Source organism: Procambarus clarkii, chromosome 42, assembly GCF_040958095.1.
Source record: "Procambarus clarkii isolate CNS0578487 chromosome 42, FALCON_Pclarkii_2.0, whole genome shotgun sequence".
Lineage (NCBI taxonomy): Eukaryota > Metazoa > Arthropoda > Malacostraca > Decapoda > Cambaridae > Procambarus > Procambarus clarkii.
Genome location: NC_091191.1, coordinates 7,059,734 through 7,086,211, shown reverse-complemented (window position 1 = coordinate 7,086,211; position 26,478 = coordinate 7,059,734). Strand labels below are relative to the sequence as shown.

At 44.8% G+C, this 26,478-nt stretch overlaps 1 protein-coding gene across 4 annotated transcripts in view; it reads left to right on the top strand.

The window, feature by feature from the left end:
- LOC123770299 (kinesin family member unc-104) overlaps window positions 1-25,557 on the top strand; it is a 53,489-nt gene extending 27,932 nt beyond the window's left edge. For 3 of the 4 annotated variants that reach the window (XR_011231233.1, XR_011231234.1, XM_069339866.1), the window contains exons 2-3: window positions 14,865-14,971; window positions 25,452-25,557. Coding sequence is in view for 1 of the 4 variants with exons in the window: in XM_069339866.1 (XP_069195967.1) it covers window positions 14,865-14,971; window positions 25,452-25,485 (141 nt within the window). In the remaining 3 variants the exon portion in view is untranslated. Of the gene's footprint in view, window positions 1-86; window positions 360-14,864; window positions 14,972-25,451 lie in introns of those variants that run through there. The other variant, XR_011231232.1, reaches the window with a different exon arrangement.
- The last annotated feature ends 921 nt before the right edge of the window (window positions 25,558-26,478 follow it).

Below are 26,478 nucleotides of genomic sequence, written 5' to 3'. Positions count from 1 at the left end.
AAGTGTGGAGAGGTTGGTAGTGGTGATGGTGGTGGTGGTAGGGAGAATCTGGAAGTGGAGTGGGCGGGCAGAGGGACGCAGGCGCGGGTGACGCGAGCGGGCGCCTGGAGCCTGGCCCCGGACACTGTGTTTCTGGCGAGTGTTCTGTCTTGCTGTGTTCACCTTACTCCTCCTCCAACACGGGATTTTTGTACGTTGTAGTGAAGATGTGGCTCGGCAGCGATGTAGCGTGGGGACAGCCTTGTTAGGTCATCAAGCCCTGGACTTGATTCTCCAGGCACCACAAGGCCTTGTGTGGTGGTGCTCCTTACTGCACCGATCAATCAGTCCTTACCGTCTGGAAGCCATCTTGCCTGAGTGTGAGTATACGACTGCCGCGCCCACTCCCCAGCTCCGCTCTTTCACATACCCTCCTCCTGACCCTCTCACAAACACCCCTTAACGTATCTTGGTCTTGGTCTGCCGGGTTTATTAGCTTGTAGTGCCAAGACCCTTCACGCCACACTTGTGTGGCGCAGTAGTCCTTCCATATGCTGCCAACCTGCTGCCAGCCAAAAACATAAACTCACGGTTCTTAGTCCTTCACACACTTTGTAAAGGAACCCAAGGAATATAATGCAAGTACTGTAACCAAATTTTAATATTTTTATAGAATTTCAATAAGATTTTTACATATTCAAATGTTTGAGATCAAAATTAATGCAGTTTGAATTTCGCTTGAAGCTTTCGCGTGAGCTGGATGGTTTGTATAAAGGGTATTATGAAAATGTGAGGGGAATTTTTGTCGCCATTTTCAACGTGGGAGACTGTGTTGCACTCCCCCTCTGGGGCTTCCTTATACTGGCCTTCCTAAGGCTTCCATGTTGCAGTGTTGCAAATATAGGACATTTCCAGAGTTTGAAGTTCTCCATATCAGAATATATATATATATAATATAAGCGTGGTGTGTTTTGTGGGAAAAGGAGCTTACGCAAAAGTATATTTTTACACTAGTGTGTTCTGTTATCACACAAAGAATACATACTTTTAAATTATCAGGCGAAGCTGAAAATAGACGTTTTTCTTTTTAAACTTTTATGCTTCATTATAGAAATAATATATTGTACTGATTGCACAAGACGTTTAACAAAATGTCCTTAATTGAACAGAAATTGCACAATTGTTAAGCTGTTGGATGAAACTCATGTATCTTGTCATCCAGAGAGCCGCAGTGTGCGCTGGCTGCTTGGTTACAAAGTTTGTTACAGATTTCTGCTTATTATATATATTACAACAGATTATATAAACGTTGTTTAATGCAAGAATTGCGCGTCTGTAATATCATTGATATTATTAAATTTCGTGTGTCAGCTCGAAAGGGCATATGAGGTACGAACGGTGTTTAAAAAAATCTTTTTAACGAAAAAAAGATGAGTTGTCTTAGCAGCATCATTGTATTTATCTAGAAGCTCTTCATAGCTCAGCAACTGTGAGCAACTGTGATTAATGTTCATCACCAATAAGATGTTTATTGTTGAGCGGGAAGCAAAACGTTGGAGCTTTCAGTAGATGCGTCCCATAAATAGCTGTGGTGCATATTAGAGTAGTGCATGATGGATCTTTAGTCTAGAATGAAGCGACCTTAAGTGTCTCGGTGTTGCTGAATCAATAACCGCGACTCAAAATCCACGAGTATACCATGAAACGTTGGTGACTAGAGATACTCATGTGTGGCTCCAGCTTGGTCAGCTGGAACTAGGCTACCTTGGCTCATGGATGAGGAGCTCTGTTTCACAATGTTTATGTATATACTCTCGAAAACGTACAAGTTCAAGTTGATAAAATTGAGTAAACTGGTTAATGTATACTGGTGTATGTGTGTGAAAGCAGGAAAACAGGTGTTGTTGGGTAGATATTAATGAGTCAACAATGGATGCTTGGCCTAGCCAGTAGTGAGGGGAAAGCAGGCATACAAGTGTGCAACATTCACGCTACCATTCACAAGCAGCAAATCAATGTTTTGGTGGAGTACGTTGTGCGCAGTAGCAGAAACTCTTAAATATAGCTTTACAGGTACGCCATACTGACTATTATTTATAATATTTGAATAATGTGCGCGCGCATCCCGTTCTCTCTCCCCTGACTATTATTTTTGGTGTATTTTTGTTCTGTTGTCTTAAGTTTCGTACCGAGCATTTTGTTAGAACAGTAATGCTTTCTTTTGTTTGCCTTTGCCTCGTTTTCTTGTTAGGACCGTGTTGCTGCTGATGACAGAAATGTCATTTGTATTACAAAGAGGTTTTGGTAGAGTTGTGAATGGTGGAGCTCGGTAGGGCGTAGAGTTGGGTCAACAGATGTAGTATACTGTGTTTCCTAGTATAGAATACTGGGAAGCTTTAGTTACATAGCCTCCCTCTATTGGTTCGTAGTTATTTTAGCGGCAAGGGCGCTTTCTATGTTATTCGCGATATGATTCCTGGATTATATATATTCTATTAGAGTACTTTTTCTTCTAACCCAGCCTTTTAGGGTGTAATAGAAAGTCTGGCCTTTTTCCACTCGAGAGTATTGGTTCGAGAGCTTGCATTGGGGAGCTTCATGACAAATATTATCCTTAACTATTTAAACATTTTTAAATTTGTTGTTGTCAAATATCATAGCTATCCACGAAGGTTTGTAATATAAATCATTGATTTGGCGTAACTGGTGGTGATGGTGTGTGTGTGTTGTGGAGGATGAGAGACGCAGTGTTGGGGCCCCGAGGAAGTATTAGTGGCTCCATGGCCCACCTCCTCCAACTCTCCCAGTCTCCGCTCAGCAGGTGCTGGTCGATATCGACCTCTGATGGCAGTTCTGCCTGGCGCCGGCCCTCCGCTCTCCCCCGCCACCATCTGCTTTTCCCGCCCCAACCATCTTTTTCTGCACTCTTGTTATCATTAACCATCTCCGCCTATTGATTTATTACAGTTGCTTCTGCCCATTCTCTCTCTCTCTCTCTCTCTCTCTCTCTCTCTCTCTCTCTCTCTCTCTCTCTCTCCTCTCTCTCTCTCTCCTCTCTCTCTCTCTCTCTCTCTCTCTCTCTCTCTCTCTCTCTCTCTCTCTCTCTCTCTCTCTCTCTCTCTCCTCTCTCTCCTCTCTCTCTCTCTCTCTCTCTCTCTCCTCTCTCTCTCTCTCCTCTCTCTCTCTCTCTCTCTCTCTCTCTCTCTCTCTCTCTCTCTCTCTCTCTCCTCTCTCTCTCTCTCTCTCCTCTCTCTCTCTCTCCTCTCTCTCTCTCTCTCTCTCTCTCTCCTCTCTCTCCTCTCTCTCCTCTCTCTCTCTCTCTCTCTCTCTCTCTCTCTCTCTCTCTCTCTCTCTCTCTCTCTCTCTCTCTCTCTCTCTCTCTCTCTCCTCTCTCTCCTCTCTCTCCTCTCTCTCTCTCTCTCTCCTCTCTCTCCTCTCTCTCCTCTCTCTCCTCTCTCTCTCTCTCTCTCTCTCTCTCTCTCTCTCTCTCTCTCTCTCTCTCTCTCTCTCTCTCTCTCTCTCTCTCTCTCTCCTCTCTCTCTCTCTCTCCTCTCTCTCTCTCTCTCCTCTCTCTCCTCTCTCTCCTCTCTCTCTCTCTCTCCTCTCTCTCCTCTCTCTCCTCTCTCTCCTCTCTCTCCTCTCTCTCCTCTCTCTCCTCTCTCTCTCCTCTCTCTCTCTCTCTCTCTCTCTCTCTCTCTCTCTCTCTCTCTCTATATATATATATATATATATATATATATATATATATATATATATATATATATATATATATATATATATATGAGAGAGAGAGAGAGAGAGCGAGCGCTGTGTTCTCTCTGCTTGTGTGAGCCTGTGCTCATACCTCCGCCATCATTGTTGCTTCATTCTGTCACTTTCTGCTGCTTCCTCCGTTACTCTCTGCTGCTGCTGCTTCCGTCGCACTGCTGCTGCCTCCATCATCGTCTGAAGCTGCCCTCCATCATCATCTGAAGCTGCCTCCTTTAACGTCTGTTGCCTCATGTTATGAATCAGCTTATTAGTCGGTCGCCTTATTCATCACCTGCTGGCTCTGTTATCATCTGGCTATCATCATTGCCATTCACTCCTGCTCTCACCTGGTGCGGAGATTTCCACAACCATCAGATTTTGTTGCATGTGCAACTGTCAGCTGCTGTTACTGCTCAAACCGGCGTCTGTTGACACTGGCATCACAGCAGGCCTGGTCCAGCTGCTTGTCGGCACCACAGCAGGCCTGGTCCAGCTGCTGGCCGGCACCACAGCAGGCCTGGTCCAGCTGCTTGCCGGCACCACAGCAGGCCTGGTCCAGCTGCTTGCCGGCACCACAGCAGGCCTGGTCCAGCTGCTTGTCGGCACCACAGCAGGCCTGGTCCAGCTGCTTGTCGGCACCACAGCAGGCCTGGTCCAGCTGCTTGTCGGCACCACAGCAGGCCTGGTCCAGCTGCTTGCCGGCACCACAGCAGGCCTGGTCCAGCTGCTTGCCGGCACCACAGCAGGCCTGGTCCAGCTGCTTGCCGGCACCACAGCAGGCCTGGTCCAGCTGCTTGTCGGCACCACAGCAGGCCTGGTCCAACTGCTTGCCGGCACCACAGCAGGCCTGGTCCAGTTGCTGGCCGGCACCACAGCAGGCCTGGTCCAGCTGCTGGCCGGCACCCCAGCAGGCCTGGTCCAGCTGCTGGCCGGCACCACAGCAGGCCTGGTCCAGCTGCTGGCCGGCACCACAGCAGGCCTGGTCCAGCTGCTTGTCGGCACCACAGCAGGCCTGGTCCAGCTGCTGGCCGGCACCACAGCTGGCCTGACTGTGTGATGTGGTGTGGTCTGGCTCTACTGATGGAATATCTGAGTGTGGGCCTCTGTGAATTCTGATTTGAGAACATAGCGATTGTCTCAGCGTGGTCACCCATTTACTGTCCAGGTCCATCACTATTTCATCTGTCTTTATAGTGCATCCTCACCGAGTAATGCCCCTATGTGGTGTGTGAGTGTGAAAAAATGAAAGTGGCTTTCTTTAAATAGGTTAATAGCTATTAGGTCATGGGATATAGTCTTGTTTTATTGACTGGTGTCCGTGATGCTCAGGCTTCCCCACACTCTTCACCTCACTCGCCATTCTGCAGGTAGTTAGTAGCTGGGGTCCCTTGCCTCGTGCTGCTGCCGCCGCTGCTGCAGGGAAGTGGTCGAAGATGGGTGAGGGGGGCGGGGGGGGGGGCTGTGGTGAGTCACTCTTTCCCCGGGGGGGGGGGGAGCAAGGCTGGCGGTACAGAAAACCGGAAAATATGGTGGAGAGGGGAGGAGAGCCGGTTGAAATTGGTTTGGTAGGCGGGAAGCTGCTGTCCCCAGCTAGGGCGACCCCAGGGATCAGGTGAGTGTTGGTGGGGGAGAGTAGAGGCGAGTAGTGAGGGAGGGTCGTGTTGTGTGCGGACGAGTAGTGAGGATCGTCGTGCCAGAGTAGTAACTTTGGAGAGGATTGCAGGGGAAATGAGAGTAGGGGGGGGGGAGGGATGGGTGCAAGGGGCATCTCCACTGAACCAGACAAAAACGAAGCGAGTTTTGGTGTGGTAATTAGAGCACTCAAGTGGAGGCGTAGTAATGTATGTGCGAGTCTCCGGGTGTGTCTGAGAGGGTGGATAATAGCCTCGTACAGCGGTGTTGATGGTGGGGTTGTTTTGTGTGGGTTTAAGGAGAGGACACCCAGACACACACACGCACGCGCACGCACACGCACGCACACACGCGGTTTTCTCGCTGACCCCCTCTCTCTCTCCTTGTCCAGGAGGGAGGCTGTCTCCCTCTCTGGGCAAGGCATGAAAGCTCTACAAAGGGAAACAAAAGTTGTGGTGATGGGGAAGCCGCTAGGTAGGGAAAGGGAGAGGGGGAAAATCATTTACAATGATAGGGTCTTGTCTAGTAAATCATGGGGTGAACCCCTTGGTCATATGCAACATCTCTACACAAGTTGCACGATGGGTTAGAGCATCATCATCATCTTACAACTTCAACTTGTCTCCGGAACTTGAGCGATTATTCCTGAGAGGGTTGTTGTGGGAGGAGGAGAGGAGCAGCAGCAGCAGCCTGCACCAGTGTCTCCCGCCATCACTCAACCTTGTCTGTTGCCACATGTAGTTAGTTAGTGTTCCCGTCGTAACTACTTCGTTTTGTTGGGCGTTATGACATTGTTCAGCCCGGAACCCTCCTCCGTGCACAGGGGGACCTTCCTCCGTGCACAGGGGGACCTTCCTCCGTGCACAGGGGGGACCTTCCTCCGTGTACAGGGGGACCTTCCTCCGTGCACAGGGGGACCTTCCTCCGTGTACAGGGGGACCTTCCTCCGTGCACAGGGGGACCTTCCTCCGTGCACAGGGGGACCTTCCTCCGTGCACAGGGGGACCTTCCTCCGTGCACAGGGGGGACCTTCCTCCGTGCACAGGGGGGACCTTCCTCCGTGCACAGGGGGACCTTCCTCCGTGTACAGGGGGACCTTCCTCCGTGTACAGGGGGACCTTCCTCCGTGCACAGGGGGACCTTCCTCCGTGCACAGGGGGACCTTCCTCCGTGCACAAGTTATCTTGTTGACATAAACACTAAAGACAGGCAAAACATAATAAATATATAAACTAACTACAAGGCATTTATTTACCGTAAATGCTTTATACACGTGGTGGCAATATTACCGTGTGTGTGTGGGTGCTGGGGGCGTGGGCGGGTGTAGGGTGGGTGGTGTGGGCGGGTGTAGGGTGGGTGGTGTGGGCGGGTGTAGGGTGGGTGGGTGCTGGGGGTGTGGGTGTGGGCGGGTGTAGGGTGGGTGGGTGCTGAGGGTGTGGATGTGGGTGGGTGTAGGGTGGGCGGGTGCTGGGGGTGTGGGAGGGTGTAGGGTGGGTGGGTGCTGGGGGCGTGGGAGGGTGTAGGGTGGGTGGGTGCTGGGGGTGTGGGAGGGTGTAGGGTGGGTGGGTGCTGGGGGTGTGGGAGGGTGTAGGGTGGGTGGGTGCTGGGGGTGTGGGAGGGTGTAGGGTGGGTGGGTGCTGGGGGCGTGGGCGGGTGTAGGGTGGGTGGGTGCTGAGGGTGTGGGAGGGTGTAGGTTGGGTGGGTGGGTGCTGGGGGTGTGGGAGGGTGTAGGTTGGGTGGGTGGGTGCTGGGGGCGTGGGCGGGTGTAGGGTGGGTGGGTGCTGGGGGTGTGGATGTGGGTGGGTGTAGGGTGGGTGGGTGCTGGGGGTGTGGATGTGGGTGGGTGTAGGGTGGGCGGGTGCTGGGGGTGTGGGCGGGTATAGGGTGGGTGGATGTAGTGTGGGAGCAACGAAATAGTGAAATTGTTACACCAATTCATGGCACATCACCTTACACTAGGAAATGTTGCCTACAGTCTCGGGTCACCCATACATCGTTTGTCACCCACTCGAACATCAACAATATTTTGTGTTAAACGTGAGAAGATTGGGTTAAGGGAACATCTTCAGATATCTTGTGTGCATCTTTATATGTGCGCAAAGCTTCAGTGCAACACTCCCCCCCACTCCTTAAGAAGTTCTTTACAACACGTAAAATATATCTTCATTCAGCATGTGTACAATTCCTCTATTTCTGACTTGTACGTATTTTATTCTTGAAGTGTTGAGTCCTATCATCTGTCTGTATTGGTTGGTTGTATATTATATATTAAGTTATTTACAAAGTTATATTAAGTTATCCATGAAGTTAGTGTAATCTGGAAGGGGATTAGTAGTAGTCTCTAGATTAATGGAAATGTACAGCTACGTAACCCAGATCAATTTTTTTTTTGTTTAGAACAGTATATAATACATTTTCTTCCAAAACTGCTATAAACCAGGTTAAAAAACAACACTGATTTAGAAGAAAACAATGTTTTCTTTGTTTCCAAATGTTTTATACTCTGGACTTTACAAAGCCACTTGATAAATGTTAGCAAGGCGTGATAGCCCGTAAAATGAGCTCCAATGGAATAGCAGGCGAAGTCGGATGTGAGGGATATTTAGATGTGTTTGAGCAGAAGAGGAACCCATCAAAACCCAGTTTAAGCACAGTAAAAAAAAAAAAACTGCATAGCACGGCACCGCTGCTCTTTCTTACCCTCTTCTCAGACCTCGATAAGAATACAAACCAAAGACAGCTTCATAATATCCTTTCCGAATGATGCAAAAATCATGACAATTGTTTCGACAGAAGGCACTTTCAAGGTGTGAAGATATCGACGAAATCTTCATATGGAACAAAATTAAGAACTCAGATTGGATACGAGATAAATCTGGTCTCTCATAGGACAGAAAAAACGTGTAAAAGTTCTATGAATAATGTTGACCAGACCACACATTAGAAGGTGAAGGGACGACGACGTTTCGGTCCGTCCTGGACCATTTTCAAGTCGATTGTTCTAGGAATAATGTTTGTTGACCATTTGTTGCATACACAAAATCAAACTTAGTCAAGAAAATTACACGATGTATTAAGAGTTCGTAAAACAAGGGATGCCACTTCACCGATTCTACTCTATACATACCGTGTGCTATATCGCTTGGGATGCTGCTCTGGATTCGTCTCCTTCAAGGAAGGCGAGATGTCCGAAAAAAAGATACCTTATACTGCACGTATACTCTTAGTTAAACACCTAGATTACTGGGACTGTCAACGCACTCAGAATATTCTCCCTGAAACAGATTCCAGAGAGTGTCACATAATCTGTACAAGGACTATTCGAAGGGTGTATCTCCCTAATTTGCATAAAAAATATCTTAATGGATGGAAGGGTATGATAGGAAATGTAGACAAGAACCAGTGAAGAGAAGAATGGCCATAAACACAATTAGATAACACTGAATATCAGAGGTCCTCAACATTTCGACCTTCTACCAGAAAATATAAGAAATATAACTGTAGCAGAATTTCAAGTTTTCAAGAGGAAATTAAGTTTCAGCAGGCAGGGCTAGATCTGTCCGTTTTTGATGGATGGGTCTGTGAGCCCCTGCCACCAGATACATTACCGATCAAATCATCCTTTGAAAAGCCTGGCCCCAGGTCGGCCTGTCACGAGTTGAACTATTCTAGTAACGGTTCACAGGTTAGCATACCTGGAGACAAAGATGGGATGGGTGCTGTTCTGAGGGTCGATGAAGCAGAAATTCTCAGTGCAACGAGTCTACCTACACACCTTTAGTACGGTAAATGAGACCCCTTCCGCTAGCCCAACGCAGCACCTACCTTCACCCATTCTCTAGCTTGGCCTAGCGGTTCTTAGACATCTTGGCACACGAGTGTCTGCATCTGTCCTCGATCAGTAATAAATTGTGGTGTTCGTTCTTTGGTGCTGCAGTAACTCTGCATATTGTGGTGGCTATCCTGGTCCTATGGCGCTTACGTTATTTAATTGGTATTACTTGTAGCTGATTGTACTCTCCTAGCCTCATCGGTGAGGCATTAGCTGGCCGCGTTATATTATATTGACGTTGAATACCTGCCATTTTGTCTAATGATAACACAAAAATGGTAGTGGTATTCTGGAGTATTTATCAACCCGTCCTCACACTAGGCTGTTTAAGGGAGCGACTGCCCCCCCCCCCCAGACGCATTCATCCATTTTAATATATGGTATATAAAAAATTGGTTTATTCTCATATATAAATTATTATTATACATAAACATTATATGTATAGTTAGGCCTAGGTTAGGTTAGGTGTTTAGGTTCTGTTGGCGCTTACTTGTATTTGAAGTACGTGGGTGAAGCATTCATAGCAACCCGTCCTCAAACCAAGTCCATTCCATGCAGCGATCGACCCCAAAGACGCATTCATCAGTTTTAACAATCTTTTAATTCAGAACAGAACTTTCTGAAATATATTATTATTATTATATATTAGCATATTGTGCACATTTAGGCACTGGTTAGGATAGGTCTTAAGTTCTGTTGCCGATTATTTGTATTTGTAGTACGTGGGTGAAGCATTCAACCCATCCTCGACTCAAGTCCATTACATTCAGCGGTCGACCCCACAGACGCATTCATAAATTTTAACATGCTGTTCATTCAAAACGGGGATATTCTCAAGTATAAATTAATATTATAATAGCATATTGTGTATATATAGGCATAGGTTAGGTTAGGTCAGGTGTTTAGGTTCTGTTGGTGATTATTTGTAGTACGTGGGTGAAGCCTTTACAGCGTTGTGGTTCGAACAAAATTCGTCAGTAAAGCACTTGTTCCGGATATGTTCGAACGTCAGCAGTTGAGTCGTGTGTAAACCGCTTTTCATTCATAAATAGGGGGTTTGGCGGGTGCGTGGAATCACTTTTGGATCTTTGTTTGGAGGACGGGCTGAAGCATTTATTGCGTTGTAGTTCGAACAACAGTCGTCAGCGAAGCACTTATTCCGTAAGTGTTCGGACGTCATCAGTTGTGAGTCGTGTGTAAACCTCTTTTCATTCATAAACCAGCCCGTTCTCCAAGCAAAGACCCAAAAGTGATTCCATGCACCCGCCAAACCCCCTGTTTATGAATGAAAAACTGTTTACATACGATTCACAACTGTTGACGTTCGAACACTTCCGGAATAAGTGCTTCACTGACGACTTTTGTTCGAACCACAACGCTGTAAAGGCTTCACCCACGTACTACAAATACAAATAATCGCCAACAGAACCTAAACACCTAACCTAACCTATGCCTATATATGCACAATATGCTAATATATTATAATATTAATTTATACTCGAGAAAATTCGCGTTTTGAATGAACAGCATGTTAAAAAAATTATGAATGCGTCTGTGGGGTCGATTTCGGGCGACTCTTTTAATACTAATTTTCCCAAAAATACGACATGCCAAATAGTTTAACACCCAGGTACCCATTCACTGCTGAGTGAACAGAGGCTACAGTTATGGATTGGCGCCAAGTAAATCCTCCCAGGCCAGGATACGAACCCAGGCCAAAGTGCTTGCGAATCGCCAAGCGAGTGTTTTACCACTACACCACAGGAACTGCTAATTTATGTCATATCTGTTTATCATGCCATTTGTGAGAGTTAAAGAGTATAATTTGTCCCAAGACTGACCCTTGTCACATTCCACTTCTCACTTGTAACGATTTTGATGCATTTCCGTTAATTAAGGACCCCCCCCCCCCTGTTGTTTGCGTCCAGATGCCCAAGTATTCCAACCTACTTGGCACCTATTGTATGCAACTTGAGACGCGCGGCTGTATAAACTATCAGGAAAAGTTGTTGGTACATTTTAGCACCTATGGTAACAGTGGCTAAGTGTTAAAACTCTGCAGAATATTATAACTTTGGCACATTACAAATTATAAATAGAATAGGGAGAGAAAAGGTCCGGGTATCTATGTAGTCGAATTAGCGAAAAGATTCGGCTAGTCAGAGTTCTGTTTACACATTGAATTTGATTACATTACAAGAAAATATTTATTCGTAGAATTCACTCGGAACAAAATGTGTGAGCTCTGCAAAGGAAAATTTAGAGGAGACATAAATCTCCAGTAAAACCCAGAATGTGTGTGGAGGCGAGCGAGGGGGCACTAAACAGCGTCGGCTCGTGAAGCAGTCGGAGGGCGGCTCAGGGGAATACTCTTGTATTAGCACAACACCGGGAATCTCCTCCCTGTTACCACATAATGGCGCCACCAAGACCTCCTTATAATTACCACACGCCCACTATGGTTTAATACACCTTTTTACGGCTCTCATCTTGGGGGATTTTGTTCTCGGTATATTTCAATTCTCAGTATTTTGTTGAACATATCCTCGACCCGGATTCATAAAGCTGTTACGCAAGTATTTACGAACGTGTACATCTTTCTACAATTTTTGACGGCTTTGGTTACATTTATTAAACAGTTTACAAGATAACTTCCCAATCAACTGTTGTTATAAACAGCCTCTTGGTGCTTCGGAGCTCATTAACTGTTTAGTAATTGTAAACAAAGCCGCCGAAGATTGAGAAAAGATGTATAGGTTCGTAAGTGCTTGCGTAACTGCTTTATGAATCCGGATCCAGTTTTTCAACGAGATATCCTGTCCCTATCACAATGCATGTTGTCTTTTCTCCTAGAGGATGGACTTTTTCACCTGGCCAACTGAAGTATTCTTTTGTTTACGATTTAACTGTTATTGGTGATGATTTTCATCGATTACAACATTTAATAATTTCAGTGAATTATTATGATTTTATAATAATATATTGTCATTGTAAACATTAACATAAAGAACACGTGCAAAGGTACGAGTTTAAAGTTACGTACCGAAGGGGGAAGACAGTACACCACCTCAGGCTATGCATTTCCAAGCTGCATCCATATCCAAAATCCTATTTGTAATGGTTTTCCGTACTGTGTGATATCTATATTTTATGATATGTATTAATACTCTGTTTGCATAGCTCGACCTTGGCTAATTTACGTGGTTTGGTTCTCTTGGTAATTATTTTTATTGACAATTTTTGGGGGAAGGAATCATTCAACCAGTTCTCAGGCAATGTTCGTCCAAGCGGCGACCATTCCCAAAGTTGTATTCAGAAATTTGTCCATACTGTGTAATCAAAGGAGTTTTCTCAAACATAAATGTATATAATGTAGTTTTGTATATATTTAGGCCTGGGGAAGGTTAGGTGTTTGGGTTCTAGTTGCAGGTGTTTGTATATACAGTACATATATGAAAGATTTAGGAAGGTGAGATTTGACTAAAGTCAGAGAAGCATTGTTCGAGAAAAGCTCGAGTAGAAGTGATTGCGACTTACGAAAGAAATTACCCGGTAACATAATAGACGCGGGATTTCTGGATTTCTGAAGCGTAGCTTAGATATATGTGCGAGTCAGTTTGGGTGGATAAGAGCTGCCTCCTGTGAGCAAACAGGCCTTAAGCAGGTTGTTATTATTATGTTCATTTGAACAATGTTTATGAGAATGGTCTGGATTCAATTTAACCATTTACAAATAACGCGATAATTGTCTACCTTACTACAGTAAGGTAGACAATTGAAGTACAGCATAAAAGGATGGTGTGGCCATTTTGTTTCTCTAACCCGACTCTCGACCATCTTAAACATTTAATGTCGAGTAAGTTTGTTGGCTCCACCTGGAGTTGGGGATATCAGCAGCCAGCCCTTACAACTGGCTCAAATGTTTATCAATCCAGCAGCCGTCCCTCTGTTTAAATATGTCAAACACTTTGTACGTGATAACGTAATGTTAAAATATTGTTAAAAGGCTTTGCTTCCTTATGTTCCAAGCGCGCCTCTAAATGCTTCACCCACGTATCATAAATACAAAGCTAATAAGAACAAAACGTCTAACGTATCTTACACTAGGCCTAAGAACACACAAAATTATAATATAAGAATATATTTTTTTTATAATAACGTTTAAGAAAATTCTTTTTTTGAATTAGTACTGAAAATTATCCAATGCGCATTTGTCGATGACAGCAGTTCGAACGAGCATAATCTGAGTATGGGTTGGTCACCAGTCTTGTGCCACCGAATCTATAATCTAGAATAACTGGTCTTTGTTATACGTGAGAGTAATAACCTTCAATAACCTGGGGCCAGATTCACGAAAGCACTTACGAACCTGTACATCTTTTCTCAATGTTTGGCGGCTTTGTTTCCAATTATTTAACAGTTAATGAGCTCCGAAGCACCAATAGGCTGTTTATAACAATAACAACAGTTGAATGGCAAGTTTTCATGCTTGTAAACTGTTTAATAAATGTAACCAAAGCCGTCAAAGTTTGAGGAAAGATGTACACGTTCGTAAGTGCTTTCGTGAATCTGACCCCTGGTTGTGGATAGTTAGTGTGGCGGTGACCACCCGCACATCATAACCCCGTGCGGGTTATGACCTCGGGTGGCGGTGGCGCCCCCTGGCGGAGCTCTGCACGGCTGGTCTGTTCGTCATGGCCGCCGTTGTCCTTGTCTTCAGTTTTATATCTCCCTCGTACTTTGTGTGTTGTTTTTGTCATTCAGTGGTGTGCTTGAGTGTTATTGGTGGGTGTGATCTTTGGTGCTCTTCTCCATCCCGTCATCCTTATCCTCCTTTCCCTCACCCTTACAACTTGTCCATTTTCTCTCCACGTTCTCGTCCATTTCCCTCCACGTTATCGTCCATTTCCCGTCCGCGTTCTCGTCCATTCCCCTTCTGCCTCTCCCTTTCATTCCGTTTCATATGAAGGGAACACATTTGACTGGGCTGTGTATATCGTGTACCAATGTTATAACCAATATAACAATTATCTTTTGACAGCAAATTGACAAAAATATTTGTGATTGTTAATTGTTCATATTTATTTACAATGTAACTATCACATTTATTGTCTTACCCGAGGTGATTATTGAGAAGTTTTATTGATAGATAAGCAAGTAGTATCTATTCCAACATGACGTTTTGGTTATATAGTGTGAATAAAGCAATATAAGAAGTATTGCATAATGTTGACATATTGAATGGCGGTCATAACTGCACAGAAAGTTGATTTTAATAATGATAATTGATACAGGCAGAGCAGGTAGAGACACCGAGTGGGATTGGTTATTTTTGCAAGTGTTGAGTCGGTCACCAGGCCAGGTGTGGTGGTGAACCTCACCTCTCCCCCAGGGGTGATGAGTTGCCCTGAGCCGCTCGTGTTGTGGTGTGGGAGGTCTGGAGTAGCGAGTGGCACAGGAGTAGATAGTTAGGCTGCACTGGATTAACTCCAGTGCTGCCTAACTCCACCTGTGAGACATTTACAGTGTGGAAATTGACGACAGAGAGAGGTGTACAACAGTGAATGCATCTCTAGTGGGGTCGATGGCTATCATAAATATATCTTGCGGTGTGAGGGAGAACGGGGCGTGTCGGTGAGCAACGAGTGAGGTGTCTATCTTATTGTTGCAGAGTGACAATGTCGTCCGTGAAGGTGGCGGTGAGGGTGCGGCCCTTCAACAACCGCGAGATCTCCCGCGAGTGCAAGTGCATCATCGAAATGGGAGGCAACACCACAAGTAAGTCTTTGCTAAGTCTCCCCTCACTAATGGTTTCTAGCTTTAACGTTAGGTTATTATTTGTCCTGACACAGATTTGTTCTCATTCATAATTGGCTGTTTCAATATTATGTAGCTGATATCTGGTAAATCTATCATTTTCTGGTCTTAGACCCTTGCGATTGTCAGCACTGAACTACATCTGCCAAGCTTTTTCATTCATTTTTATTCTATATTTCGCCTTGTAGCAATATTGATTCTTATTAATTTATTTCTGTTAATAAAATTTTTTAATTTTTTTAAGTTTGCAAATTTTTTCATCCCCATGTGTAAATTGTTTATATACACGGTAAACAACAGGAGCCCAGAGCTGACTCCTGGGGCACTCCACTTGAAACGATTTCCCGGTCAGGTTAGTCTCCATTTATGCCTTCACGGTTACCTTCGAAATAACCGCACCTTGTCCAACATAAGGTAACAACCCCCTCCCACCCCCAAATACCATGCGCCATCTGCCTTGTTAACCAGCCTATCGTGAGGCACAGTTCCAAAGGCTTTGCTAAAGTGAAAGTATATAATGTTGCACTTTTTCCCACAATCAACTGCTCCAAGAATGCTGGAATCTTCAAGATTCCAGCATTCCAGCTCCAAGAATCTACGGAGGAAATTTGTTAAGCACGAGCGGGCCTTAGTAAAGCCATGTTGTAAGCCCTTCAATAATAAGATATATCCCCCCCCCCCCCCCCTCACTACCAAGCTCGTTAACGTAATAGTTCAACCGATTCCTTGCCAAAGTTGAAAAAGAAAGTCCTGGGAAATTTCAGGCAACGAAGCTAATTGCACCAAGGCAGGTCACGACGGTTGACTTTGCATATTCCTTTGCATATTTACATTGGTATGTGTTTTTTTATGTTTGTAGGTAACTTTGGCTCTGTAATTTGTTACAAATAATTTATAACTCTGAAAGCTAGGAATTATGTATAAATCTTGCCTGTGAAAAGTGATCTTATTTATTTCGCAACAATTAGGTGTTTACATACTTCCTTGGTTACAAAATATGCGTTGCCATAGTCTTGGCGAGACTTGCAGAACTAAAAATTATTGTCGTTAACATCTGTTGCCAGTATGGCTGCCATGTGGATTCAACTGTACTGTTTTATGCAGGTGTAACACTTCATTTATATATATATATATATATATATATATATATATATATATATATATATATATATATATATATATATAATGTCGTACCTAGTAGCCAGAACGCACTTCTCAGCCTACTATGCAAGGCCCGATTTGCCTAATAAGCCAAGTTTTCCTGAATTAATATATTTTTTTTCTATTTTTTTTCTTATGAAATGATAAAGCTACCCATTTCATTATGTATGAGGTCAATTTTGTTTTATTGTAGTTAAAATTAACGTAGATATATGACCGAACCTAACCAACCCTACCTAACCTAACCTATCTTCATAGGTTAGGTTGGGTTAGGTTGCCGAAAAAGGTAAGTTTGGTTAGGTTAGGTAGGTTAGGTAGTCGAAAAAACATTAATTCATGAAAACTTGGCTTATTAGGCAAATCGGGCCTTGAATAGTAGGCTGAGAAGTGCGTTCTGGCTATTAGGTACGACATATATAATATATATATATATATATATATGTCGTACCTAATAGCCAGAACGCACTTCTCAGCCTACTATTCAAGGCCCGATTTGCCTAATAAGCCAAGTTTTCATGAATTAATGTTTTTTCGTCTACCTAACCTACCTAACCTAACCTAACCTAGCTTTTTTTGGCTACCTAACCTAACCTTACCTATAAATATAGGTTAGGTTAGGTTAGGTAGGGTTGGTTAGGTTCGGTCATATATCTACGTTAATTTTAACTCCAATAAAAAAAAATTGACCTCATACATAGAGAAAAGGGTTGCTTTATCATTTCATAAGAAAAAAATTATAGTAAATATATTAATTCAGGAAAACTTGGCTTATTAGGCAAATCGGGCCTTGAATAGTAGGCTGAGAAGTGAGTTCTGGCTACTAGGTACGACATATATATATATATATATATATATATATATATATATATATATATATATATATATATATATATATATATATATATATATATATATATATATATATATAAATAATATGAGAGTAGTGGGTGTGCCTGCGTGACTCAGGGGCCGCTCCCCGCCATGCCTCACGCCTGAGTCACCCCAACCCCTCACCCAGCCGCAGCAGAAACTCTGCGGAAACATCCTGCCATGTTTTACTTACCATGCTCTCCGTCTGTCATGGGGAAACACGCTTTGCAGCGCCATCTTGGTGACATTATCTTTCTGAGAGTCAGTGTTGTGTAATAGTATTATTGTGACGGTGAATAAGTTTGTTTCAATATTGCATATGATATTTTGAAATAGTGTTTGAAATTGAAAGAGGCATCACTGTTCATTATGTAATTGTATTATTCGATCGTCATCGACTTTACAAGGGGCCTTACAATTACTGTCGTTCACGCGTTGGTCAGTCGACAGAAGAGGGAAATCACATCCTATGTATACATTGGTACTAAATGGTACTGAGAGTAGTGAGGAGTAGGCCAAGCGGGGTGTGTGTATCTGTGTGTCGTGTCGTGTCGTGTCGTGTCGTGTCGTGTGTGTGTGTGTGTGTGTGTGTGTGTGTGTGTGTGTGTGTGTGTGTGTGTGTGTGTGTGTGTGTGTGGGGGGGGGGGGGGGGGGTACTCGACCAGGGAGATGTGGAGCACATCTCCCTGGTCGAGTACCAAGAGACGACACCTAAACATCTTACAATTTTTGCCATTTCAAGTGAACCAGGCGACAGGTTGTGAAATTTGCCTCGTGACACACATACTAGAGCGTTTGAAAACCCTCAAATTTCGCCTGTCACTTTAAACAAAAAAGTTCATTATTTTCTCAGTGACCAAAGCAATAAAGATGTATTTTTTAAGTCATTCCCTTAACACGGGCTGCGAAAGTTATCAAACATAATAATGAAAATACAAGCAATAACTGGCAAAGTATTAATGGGAATATTGATTAATACTAATAAAAAAGCTTTATTATTACCAATAAGAATGGCAGTATGATAGTAAACTAGGCAGTATGTCAGTATTTTAGGTAGTATGTGACTAACCTGTGTAGAAAGGTTATGCTGTAACGTTATAAGAAAGGAAGTAATGCCAACTTAATTTTGAACGAGCTAATTCTCTTTGAATAGCCACATGTAAGCCATTATATGAATATAAATTTTTTGGTAAATGCCCTATGAAAAAAAGTTAACGATTAATAGTCATATTTAGATTAAATCAATTTGTAAAGTTAATTTTAAAACAAAAACATTTGTATTATGTATAATCAATTTAACATTTGCAATCAATGTGCAGGTTAAATTTAAAAAAACACGCACATATCTAGTTTTTCTGCAAAATTGACAGCTGCAAAAAAAAAACTCATACAAGAGTAGTCAATCCCAGTTCAGTGATAATACAAGAAGTCATGAGAGAGTAATCAGTGATAAAGATCGTTAATACTAATTATTAACATTTATCAAAGAGGCGCACAACTTATGAATCGGTGTTTCCTCTCAAACATCGGTGGTCACAACCAATTATGTAAATGTGACTGGGATTATATCATATACGTGCTTAATGCTTTATTTCATATAATTGCACAATGTTGGTAATCTCATTGGGAGGTTGTTCTGGTAACGTGAACATACTGGAGGCGTGGCAGGAAGGCTTCTAACAAGGATGAGAATTTTTCTGACAGAAAAAAAGGAGGGGAACAGTGATCAGAGGCAATGTATCGGACTGGAGAAATGTCACTATATGGTTTCAGCGATGGAAGATAGTGTGTAGTGAAGATGTGGTCTGCGTCACCCGGAACAACGCAAGGTGCCCCGTCTAAGCGTGTGCGTGCACCTACCTCATAGTTTGAGTGTCAGGGGAACACTGGACAATTTACAAATGAAGGGGGGGGGGGGAGTAAATAGTGTGAGACAGTCAATAGAAGTACGACTTTATTTTATTCGGTGTTAATAATAAAAAGAGAGAAGATGGTACTGATATTGGTGAGGAGATCTCTATATATAAGTGGGCTGTCACAGGTATGTGTACTGTTCCGTCAGCAAAATGTGTGGGCGCGCGCACTTGGGTCTGATTCCTACCGCTTGTATTGTTGCGGCCCCACACTGTTGTAGCATAGTATGGCTCTTGTACATTACCTTCCCTTGCTTTATGTGACCACGTTCTCCGCACTCGTCCCTGGCAGTCTCTTGCCAGGGACGTAACTTCATCACATGGACCGACGGGGCCATCGATCCTGCCCTCCAGTGACTGCATGACCCTAGTCGGTAATGATCTGCCTATTGATTGTCGGGCCTCGCTGGACAGCATGTCTCCCCCTCCCCTCAGAGATGACGCGTGTCACCTCCCAAGAACTGGACGATTCAAAACCAGATGCAGGGAAAAGAGAGAGCATACCGGCCATGATGCTTGACAAACACATGAGGGGTATGAAGCCCCTAACAGTTTCGTCTTTCTCCTCACATTCAGCCTTAAGACAAGCGCCATAAGACGCTCAACTGACCTCCAGATCATAGAAGCCGGTCATACCTTACCCTGCACGGCCACGTCAAGGTACCGGCGATGACGGGCTTCACTTTGGGTAAATCATGCGCTTCTGTTGCAGGGCTTTTGTCTCATGGCTTACATTCCTATTGAGGAGTCCCAGTCAAACTTTTATTTCTAACCCAAAAATTAGTTCAGGTGCGTTATATATATAAATAAATGTTAATCTGACATTATCATTGCTCTTCATATTAATAAGTTAATGATTTCATCTTGGGTGAGGCACCACATACGTGATGTAAGGATGTGTAAAGTAATAAGTGAGAGAGAGAGAGAGAGCGAGAGAGCGCGAGAGAGCGCGAGAGAGCGCGAGAGAGCGCGAGAGAGCGCGAGAGAGCGCGAGAGAGCGCGAGAGAGCGCGAGAGAGCGCGAGAGAGCGCGAGAGAGCGCGAGAGAGCGCGAGAGAGCGCGAGAGAGCGCGAGAGAGCGCGAGAGAGCGCGAGAGAGCGCGAGAGAGCGCGAGAGAGCGCGAGAGAGAGAGAGAGAGAGAGAGAGAGAGAGAGAGAGAGAGAGCGAGCGCGCGAGAGAGAGAGAGAGAGCTAGCGCGCGAGAGAGAGAGAGCGAGCGCGCGAGAGAGAGAGAGCGAGCGCGCGAGAGAGAGAGAGAGAGAGAGAGAGCGAGCGCGCGAGAGAGAGAGAGAGAGAGAGCGAGCGCGCGAGAGAGAGAGAGAGAGAGAGCGAGCGCGCGCGAGAGAGAGAGAGAGAGCGAGCGAGCGCGCGAGAGAGAGAGCGAGCGCGCGCGCATTTGCTATAGACATACACTACAGATGTCTACTGCCACCAAGGACTAGTAATGATCACTAAAAGTTTACACACGCCTCCTCTACTTGGGTAATTTGGCACCTATTTCTCGATATTATAAAGAATATGTTTTTTGCGTAGTCAGCGATTCACTCCTCTTAACATCTCGTATTTCCAGAATTATTTTTTGTTTAATAATTTCTGGCACACATCGGTATTTGGGACGCACCTCCCGAACAGGAAGAGTCAGGGTGAGAGGGAGGCGTCCTTGGTAGTGTTGCAGGTGTTGCAAGTCACAATAACGTGGCTAAAGTAAGTTGACCAGACCACACACTAGAAGGTGAAGGGACGACGACGTTTCGGTCCGTCCTGGAGCATTCTCAAGTCGATTGTCGACTTGAGAATGGTTCAGAACGGACCGAGACGTCGTCGTCCCTTCACCTTCTAGTGTGTGGTCTGGTCAACTTGGTAGTGTTCATTTGGCGGCCGCCACTCTTGCAGCCTAGCAGTCTTTCTTAACATAAACCTAGGAAACATTATTACCCATAAAAGCCTCTCCTCTCCTTCAACATGAATCATCATCCATGCTCAAATAACCCTCTGCATATCACCCCCTCCCAACCACAGGGTCTCGTTTTTGTAAACACAAAACTCAAGGCACAATATCATGCAGTTTGCTTGTCATAATTTTTTCCCCTGTTCTCTCCCGTCACCCCTACTTCCTCCCCTCCGTTCATCCCCCTCTATTCTTCCCTCTCGTTCATCCCGCCCCTCCAGTCCCCCCCTACTAAGAAAAAGTAATTTGAGTAGAGATTTACAGGCGCGTTGTCTGCTCTAGACGAGCTATGATTAGATTAATCCATAATGACGGTGGTCTCTCTCTAGCCGTCAGGGCACGCACCTGTCTTATGATGTGAGGCGGTCACGTGCAGCGTTCTGCTAGTAATGAATGACCGCAGCTTGAGGTATTCTTGGGTGGTGAGGGCACGGCGATGGCCAGGCCCAGGTGAGAGGGGGGGGACGAGGCCCAGGTGAGAGTGGGGGGCGAGGCCCAGGTGAGAGTGAGGGGCGAGGCCCAGGTGAGAGTGGGGGGCGAGGCCCAGGTGAGAGTGGGGGGGCGAGGCCCAGGTGAGAGTGGGGGGGCGAGGCCCAGGTGAGAGTGGGGGGGCGAGGCCCAGGTGAGAGTGGGGGGCGAGGCCCAGGTGAGAGTGGGGGACAGTTTTGTCCAGCGTTGGTAGCGTGGAAGGGGGCGGGAGTAGTAGCGCGGGTGTGTGTTTTACACGCAGGTTAGCGAGTAAAGAAGAAAACCAGTGAGTGGGCGCAGATGCGTGTCGTAGGAAGAGAATGCGTGTGTGGTGTACAGTATTGATCAGCTAGAGGGAAGTCTCCCTGGCGCCTTTAGACCTGACCCCCCCACCCCTCCACCACCCACAAGACCGATGACATGTAAACCCCCCCCCCCCCCCGCACGCACACGTATATACGAAGACATGTATGAAAGACACGCACACATGCACCCACTCCCCCCCCCCCCCTCACACCTTGTTTACCGAAGGCTATAGGAAAGACGAAGCAGGATATAAGTATAACTCATATCCTGCAAATACACTTGGGTTACCTCCTTCCCCGAAGTAAATTCGAAGTGATCTTATCAATACTGGCGTCAGACAACACCAAACACATTCTGGGTAAAACTTGTGGCGCCAGCTGTTGACGCCGCGATCATTGTATTCATCGACTATATTAGCGAAAACATGCTCCCAGAATATACTGTCATATAATATAATTATATGCATACACAATATGGCGGGTCGTGGGTGGGGGAGGGCAGGGTGATGGCCTGGCTGGGGGAGGGCAGGGTGATGGCCTGGCTGGGGGAGGGCAGGGTGATGGCCTGGCTGGGGGAGGGCAGGGTGATGGCCTGGCTGGGGGAGGGCAGGGTGATGGCCTGGCTGGGGGAGGGCAGGGTGATGGCCTGGCTGGGGGAGGGCAGGGTGATGGCCTGGCTGGGGGAGGGCAGGGTGATGGCCTGGCTGGGGGAGGGCAAGGTGATGGCCTGGCTGGGGTAGGGCAAGGTGATGGCCTGGCTGGGGTAGGGCAGGGTGATCGCCTGGCTGGGGTAGGGCAGGGTGAACGCGTGGCAGGGGAAGAGCAGGGGTGAACGCGTGGCAGGGGAAGAGCAGGGGTGAACGCGTGGCAGGGGAAGAGCAGGGGTGAACGCGTGGCAGGGGAAGAGCAGGGGTGAACGCGTGGCAGGGAAAGAGCAGGGGGTGGTTACATGGCAGGGAAAGAGCAGGGGGTGGTTACATGGCAGGGGAAGAGCAGTGGTGAACACATGGCAGGGAAAGAACAGGGGGTGATTACATGGCAGGGGGAGAGTAGGGGTGAACACATGGCAGGGGGAAAGCAGGGGGTGAACACATGGCAGGGGGAAAGCAGGGGGTGGTTACATGGCAGGGGTGATTACATTACAGGGGAAGAGCAGGGGTAGTTACATTACAAGTGTAGAGCAGGGTGATTACATGGCATGAGGAAGGGAGGGTGATTACATGGCAGGGGGAGAGCAGTTTGATTAAATGGGGGAGAGGGAGGGATTGTAATTACAGGAGGGGGGGGGAAGAGAGAAGGATGGTGATTACATGGAACAGAAAGGGAGTTGGACAATTTTCCCAAGATAATAGCAGTAATGTGAAGTAATAAGTCTGGCCTTGGAACTCCAGATTCCTTCCACGCTTACATTGTTTTATTACAACTCTCTTGTATGGCATTAATACTCTTACCTTTTTCATGCCTTTAACTGAATGTTCCACTTAATCACCAAGATTTTGTAATCAAATAACCTATTGTACATTCTTGTTAATAAATAACCAATAATACTTTGTGTACATTTATTGTCATTAGCTGCTAAAACAAGAAAGTGCAACCCATTCTCCAAACATTTTGTTATATCTACTATGGATATAATGTAGCTATAACAACCCGACTGAACTACTGGGACTCTCACCTAATTATATATGGCATAGAAACTAAAACAAACTAGACCGAACATATGCAAGTTTTAAGCCTATTTTATTACATAAATGGCTAAGGAAGTTAGGTTTGGTTGTTGCCTTCTTTCTTCCACCCTTCACAAAATTAATAGGTGCAACAGTCCATATTTTGTACATTCCATCTATAATGGTTCTGGGTATATTTGGAGAACTAGTTGGAGTGATTTCAAGAGCTAACATCTCCAGTCAGTAATGTATAAGCTGTCTGGTGTTGGCTTATTCAGCCTGCCTCAACAAACTCTGTTAAATTCAGAGATGGAGTCATTGAGACTCCAAGCACAGTTTCTTGTGAAGGAGAATGAGAAGCTACAAAGCCTCCTATGAGATGCGGCGGCGGCGAGTAAAAAGTTAACCATCATCGGCAAGAAATATGACAACGTTGAGGGAAACTGGATGATGGTTTACTTACCTAGTGCTGGAATTGGTGATGGAGTTATAGTGGATAAAGGCTGAAATGGTATGGAAACCAACCTATTATTTGCCTCAACACAGGACAATGATGTTGAGAAGCATGAAGGGCATTGCTTGTCAATTAAAGGACAGTACTGTATTAGAATTTTGGACCCTCTATGGGTCCTAGTCATATTTTGCATTTTGCAGAGTTGGCAATTGATGTTCAAGGCAAAATATATCAATTGCAGACTTGACAAATAAGCAAGCCCAATGCAATATCATTTAGTAGCAACTATGAAAGTGTAATCATTCATTTTATCAGACAGAGGAAGCCCATCCCCCCCCCCCTTCCCCCCATCACACATACACACCCACCCACCCACCCACCCACCCCAAAGCTAGAAAATAGAAGAAAAAGAGGTGATATGATAACCACTTACAAAATAATAACAGAAATCGACCAAATTGACAAAAAGGAATTCCTGGAACCAGCAACTTCAAGATCAAGAGGACACAAATTCAAGCTAACGAAACATAGGTGCCCCCAAAATTATTAGAAAGTTTTCTTTTGCAAACAGAGTGGTAGACGGTTGAAACAAGTTAAGGGACAAGATTGTGGAGGCCAAAACCGTCAGTACAGTATTATCAAAGCATTATATGACAGAGTACTGGGAAGATGGGACACCACGAGCGTAGCTCTCATTCTGTACCTACACATAGGTGATTACACGCACGTTATTTATTTGACTTAGCTAGGCAAGTTATTTATCAATGGGCAACCAGTAAAATACATGAAGTGATATAGTATACATTTATTACCAGTAACTGCAGTGTGTGAAGTGTCCCAGGCATTATCAGTAAAAAGTGTGAATAAATGCATTACACAGGTATTACAAGTAAGAGATGTGTACAAGTACATCACAGTCATTACCAGTAACAGATGTGGATAATCAACCATTACCAGTAACAGGCATAGATAAGTACATCAGTCATTACCTGTAACAGATGTGGATAATCAGTCATTACCATTAAGTCCATCATGGTCATTACCAGTAACACATGTGGATAGGTGCATCACAGTGATTACCAATAACAGGTGTGGATAAGTACTGTACATTACAATCATTACCAGTAACAGCTGTTATAAGGAATATGGAGGGATGCAGACAACATAGCAGTAATTAACCTGATTATAAAATGACATCAAGCACAGTACCAGGAATCTCAGACAAAAGGTAAAAATGAATTGCTAAATATAAGGTAATTAAATAATATTGGTTTTGCACCCTCGCCCCCCCCATCTTGGCCATCCTCTTGATCATTTCATCACTCACATTTTGAGTCAAATAGAAGAATGGAGAGAGGGTGGCAGTTGTATTATTTAAAATATTTATTCTATTTTTTGGTATAATGAGGAAGAGATTTATTTTTAGAATTTTTTGTAATACTTCTTGTTTGGTTTTGTCTGTCTGCATATGTACAAATCTCAATTCTATGTTTAATGGTTTTTTATGTATAACATTCCATGTCTATCTCATAATACATAGGATTATGTAAAGATTAAATTTTCTCTCATTTAATATATTAGTGATGGTGGAACATGAAATTTAATCTCTTTATAGTTTTTCCCTGAGTTTGTTTCATACACTTTTCTTCATGACAGGTATAACCAATCCAAAAGCACCACCAGGGAGTAAGGACGCCTCCAAGAACTTCAACTTTGACTATTCCTACTGGTCACACGATGTGAGTTTTTATAGAATTGTTCTTTGGCATTGCATTACCTCAGGGAAATTGTCAGCGAGTTCATACAATATGCCCATTCATTTTAGACTTCATTATTAAACATTGTTATTAAGTGTTATTATACATTATTTGACATTAGGGTATGTAAGCAGAGAAGCAATGCAGTAATGACAACTGTACATGGAAAGGAAAACATATAGCATGATGAGGTGGGTGCCACCAGGTAAACAGCTCGCCTGGGGGTTGCTTGTTGCAGTGAATAGCATTGTTAGGATGGAGGGAGGGAAGCTGTGTGAACCCAGATCCACAACTGCTTACCAGCTTAGTTCCTTCTCCTTAGGATGGACACCTTTCTATCCCTGGCATTGGAGTTCAATACAGCTCTTTCCTAAGGCCATCATGGCTTACTTCCAGGGCTGGGGAGTGGGAAAGCCCAAGGAGGGTCGTGGGTGCCCTTCAACTCTAATTGGACATTGGTGCCTTCAACAGAGGGTATTTTGACAGACTCGTTTCCTCCCTCCCTACCAGGTTGTCAGTTCTATGGGCATTAGGTCTCAAACTGACATTGAAGCTGGCTGTGGGCTAGGGCTCCAGGCTGCCTGGAGCAGCTATCAGTGCTTACCTGTCGGTGATATGGGAGGAATGAGATATAGCTCTTTATGCCCCACTTCCTAGCCATTATACCTGGTGCACTCCTTTCAATAGTAACATTTCTCATATTTCTTTTAATGTATGGAATTGGCTTCAACAACCTCTCTCCTTCAATGCATTCCATTTTTCTACCACCTGTACAGGTAACAAGAACTTCCTTGCATCTCTTCGATTATGTCCCCTTGTCTTACCTCTTTTAATTTAAATAGGCTTCATTTATCCACACTATCTATTCCCCTGGAATAGTGCACGTAGTTATCATATCCCCTCTCTTCTCTCCACTAAGGTTGTGA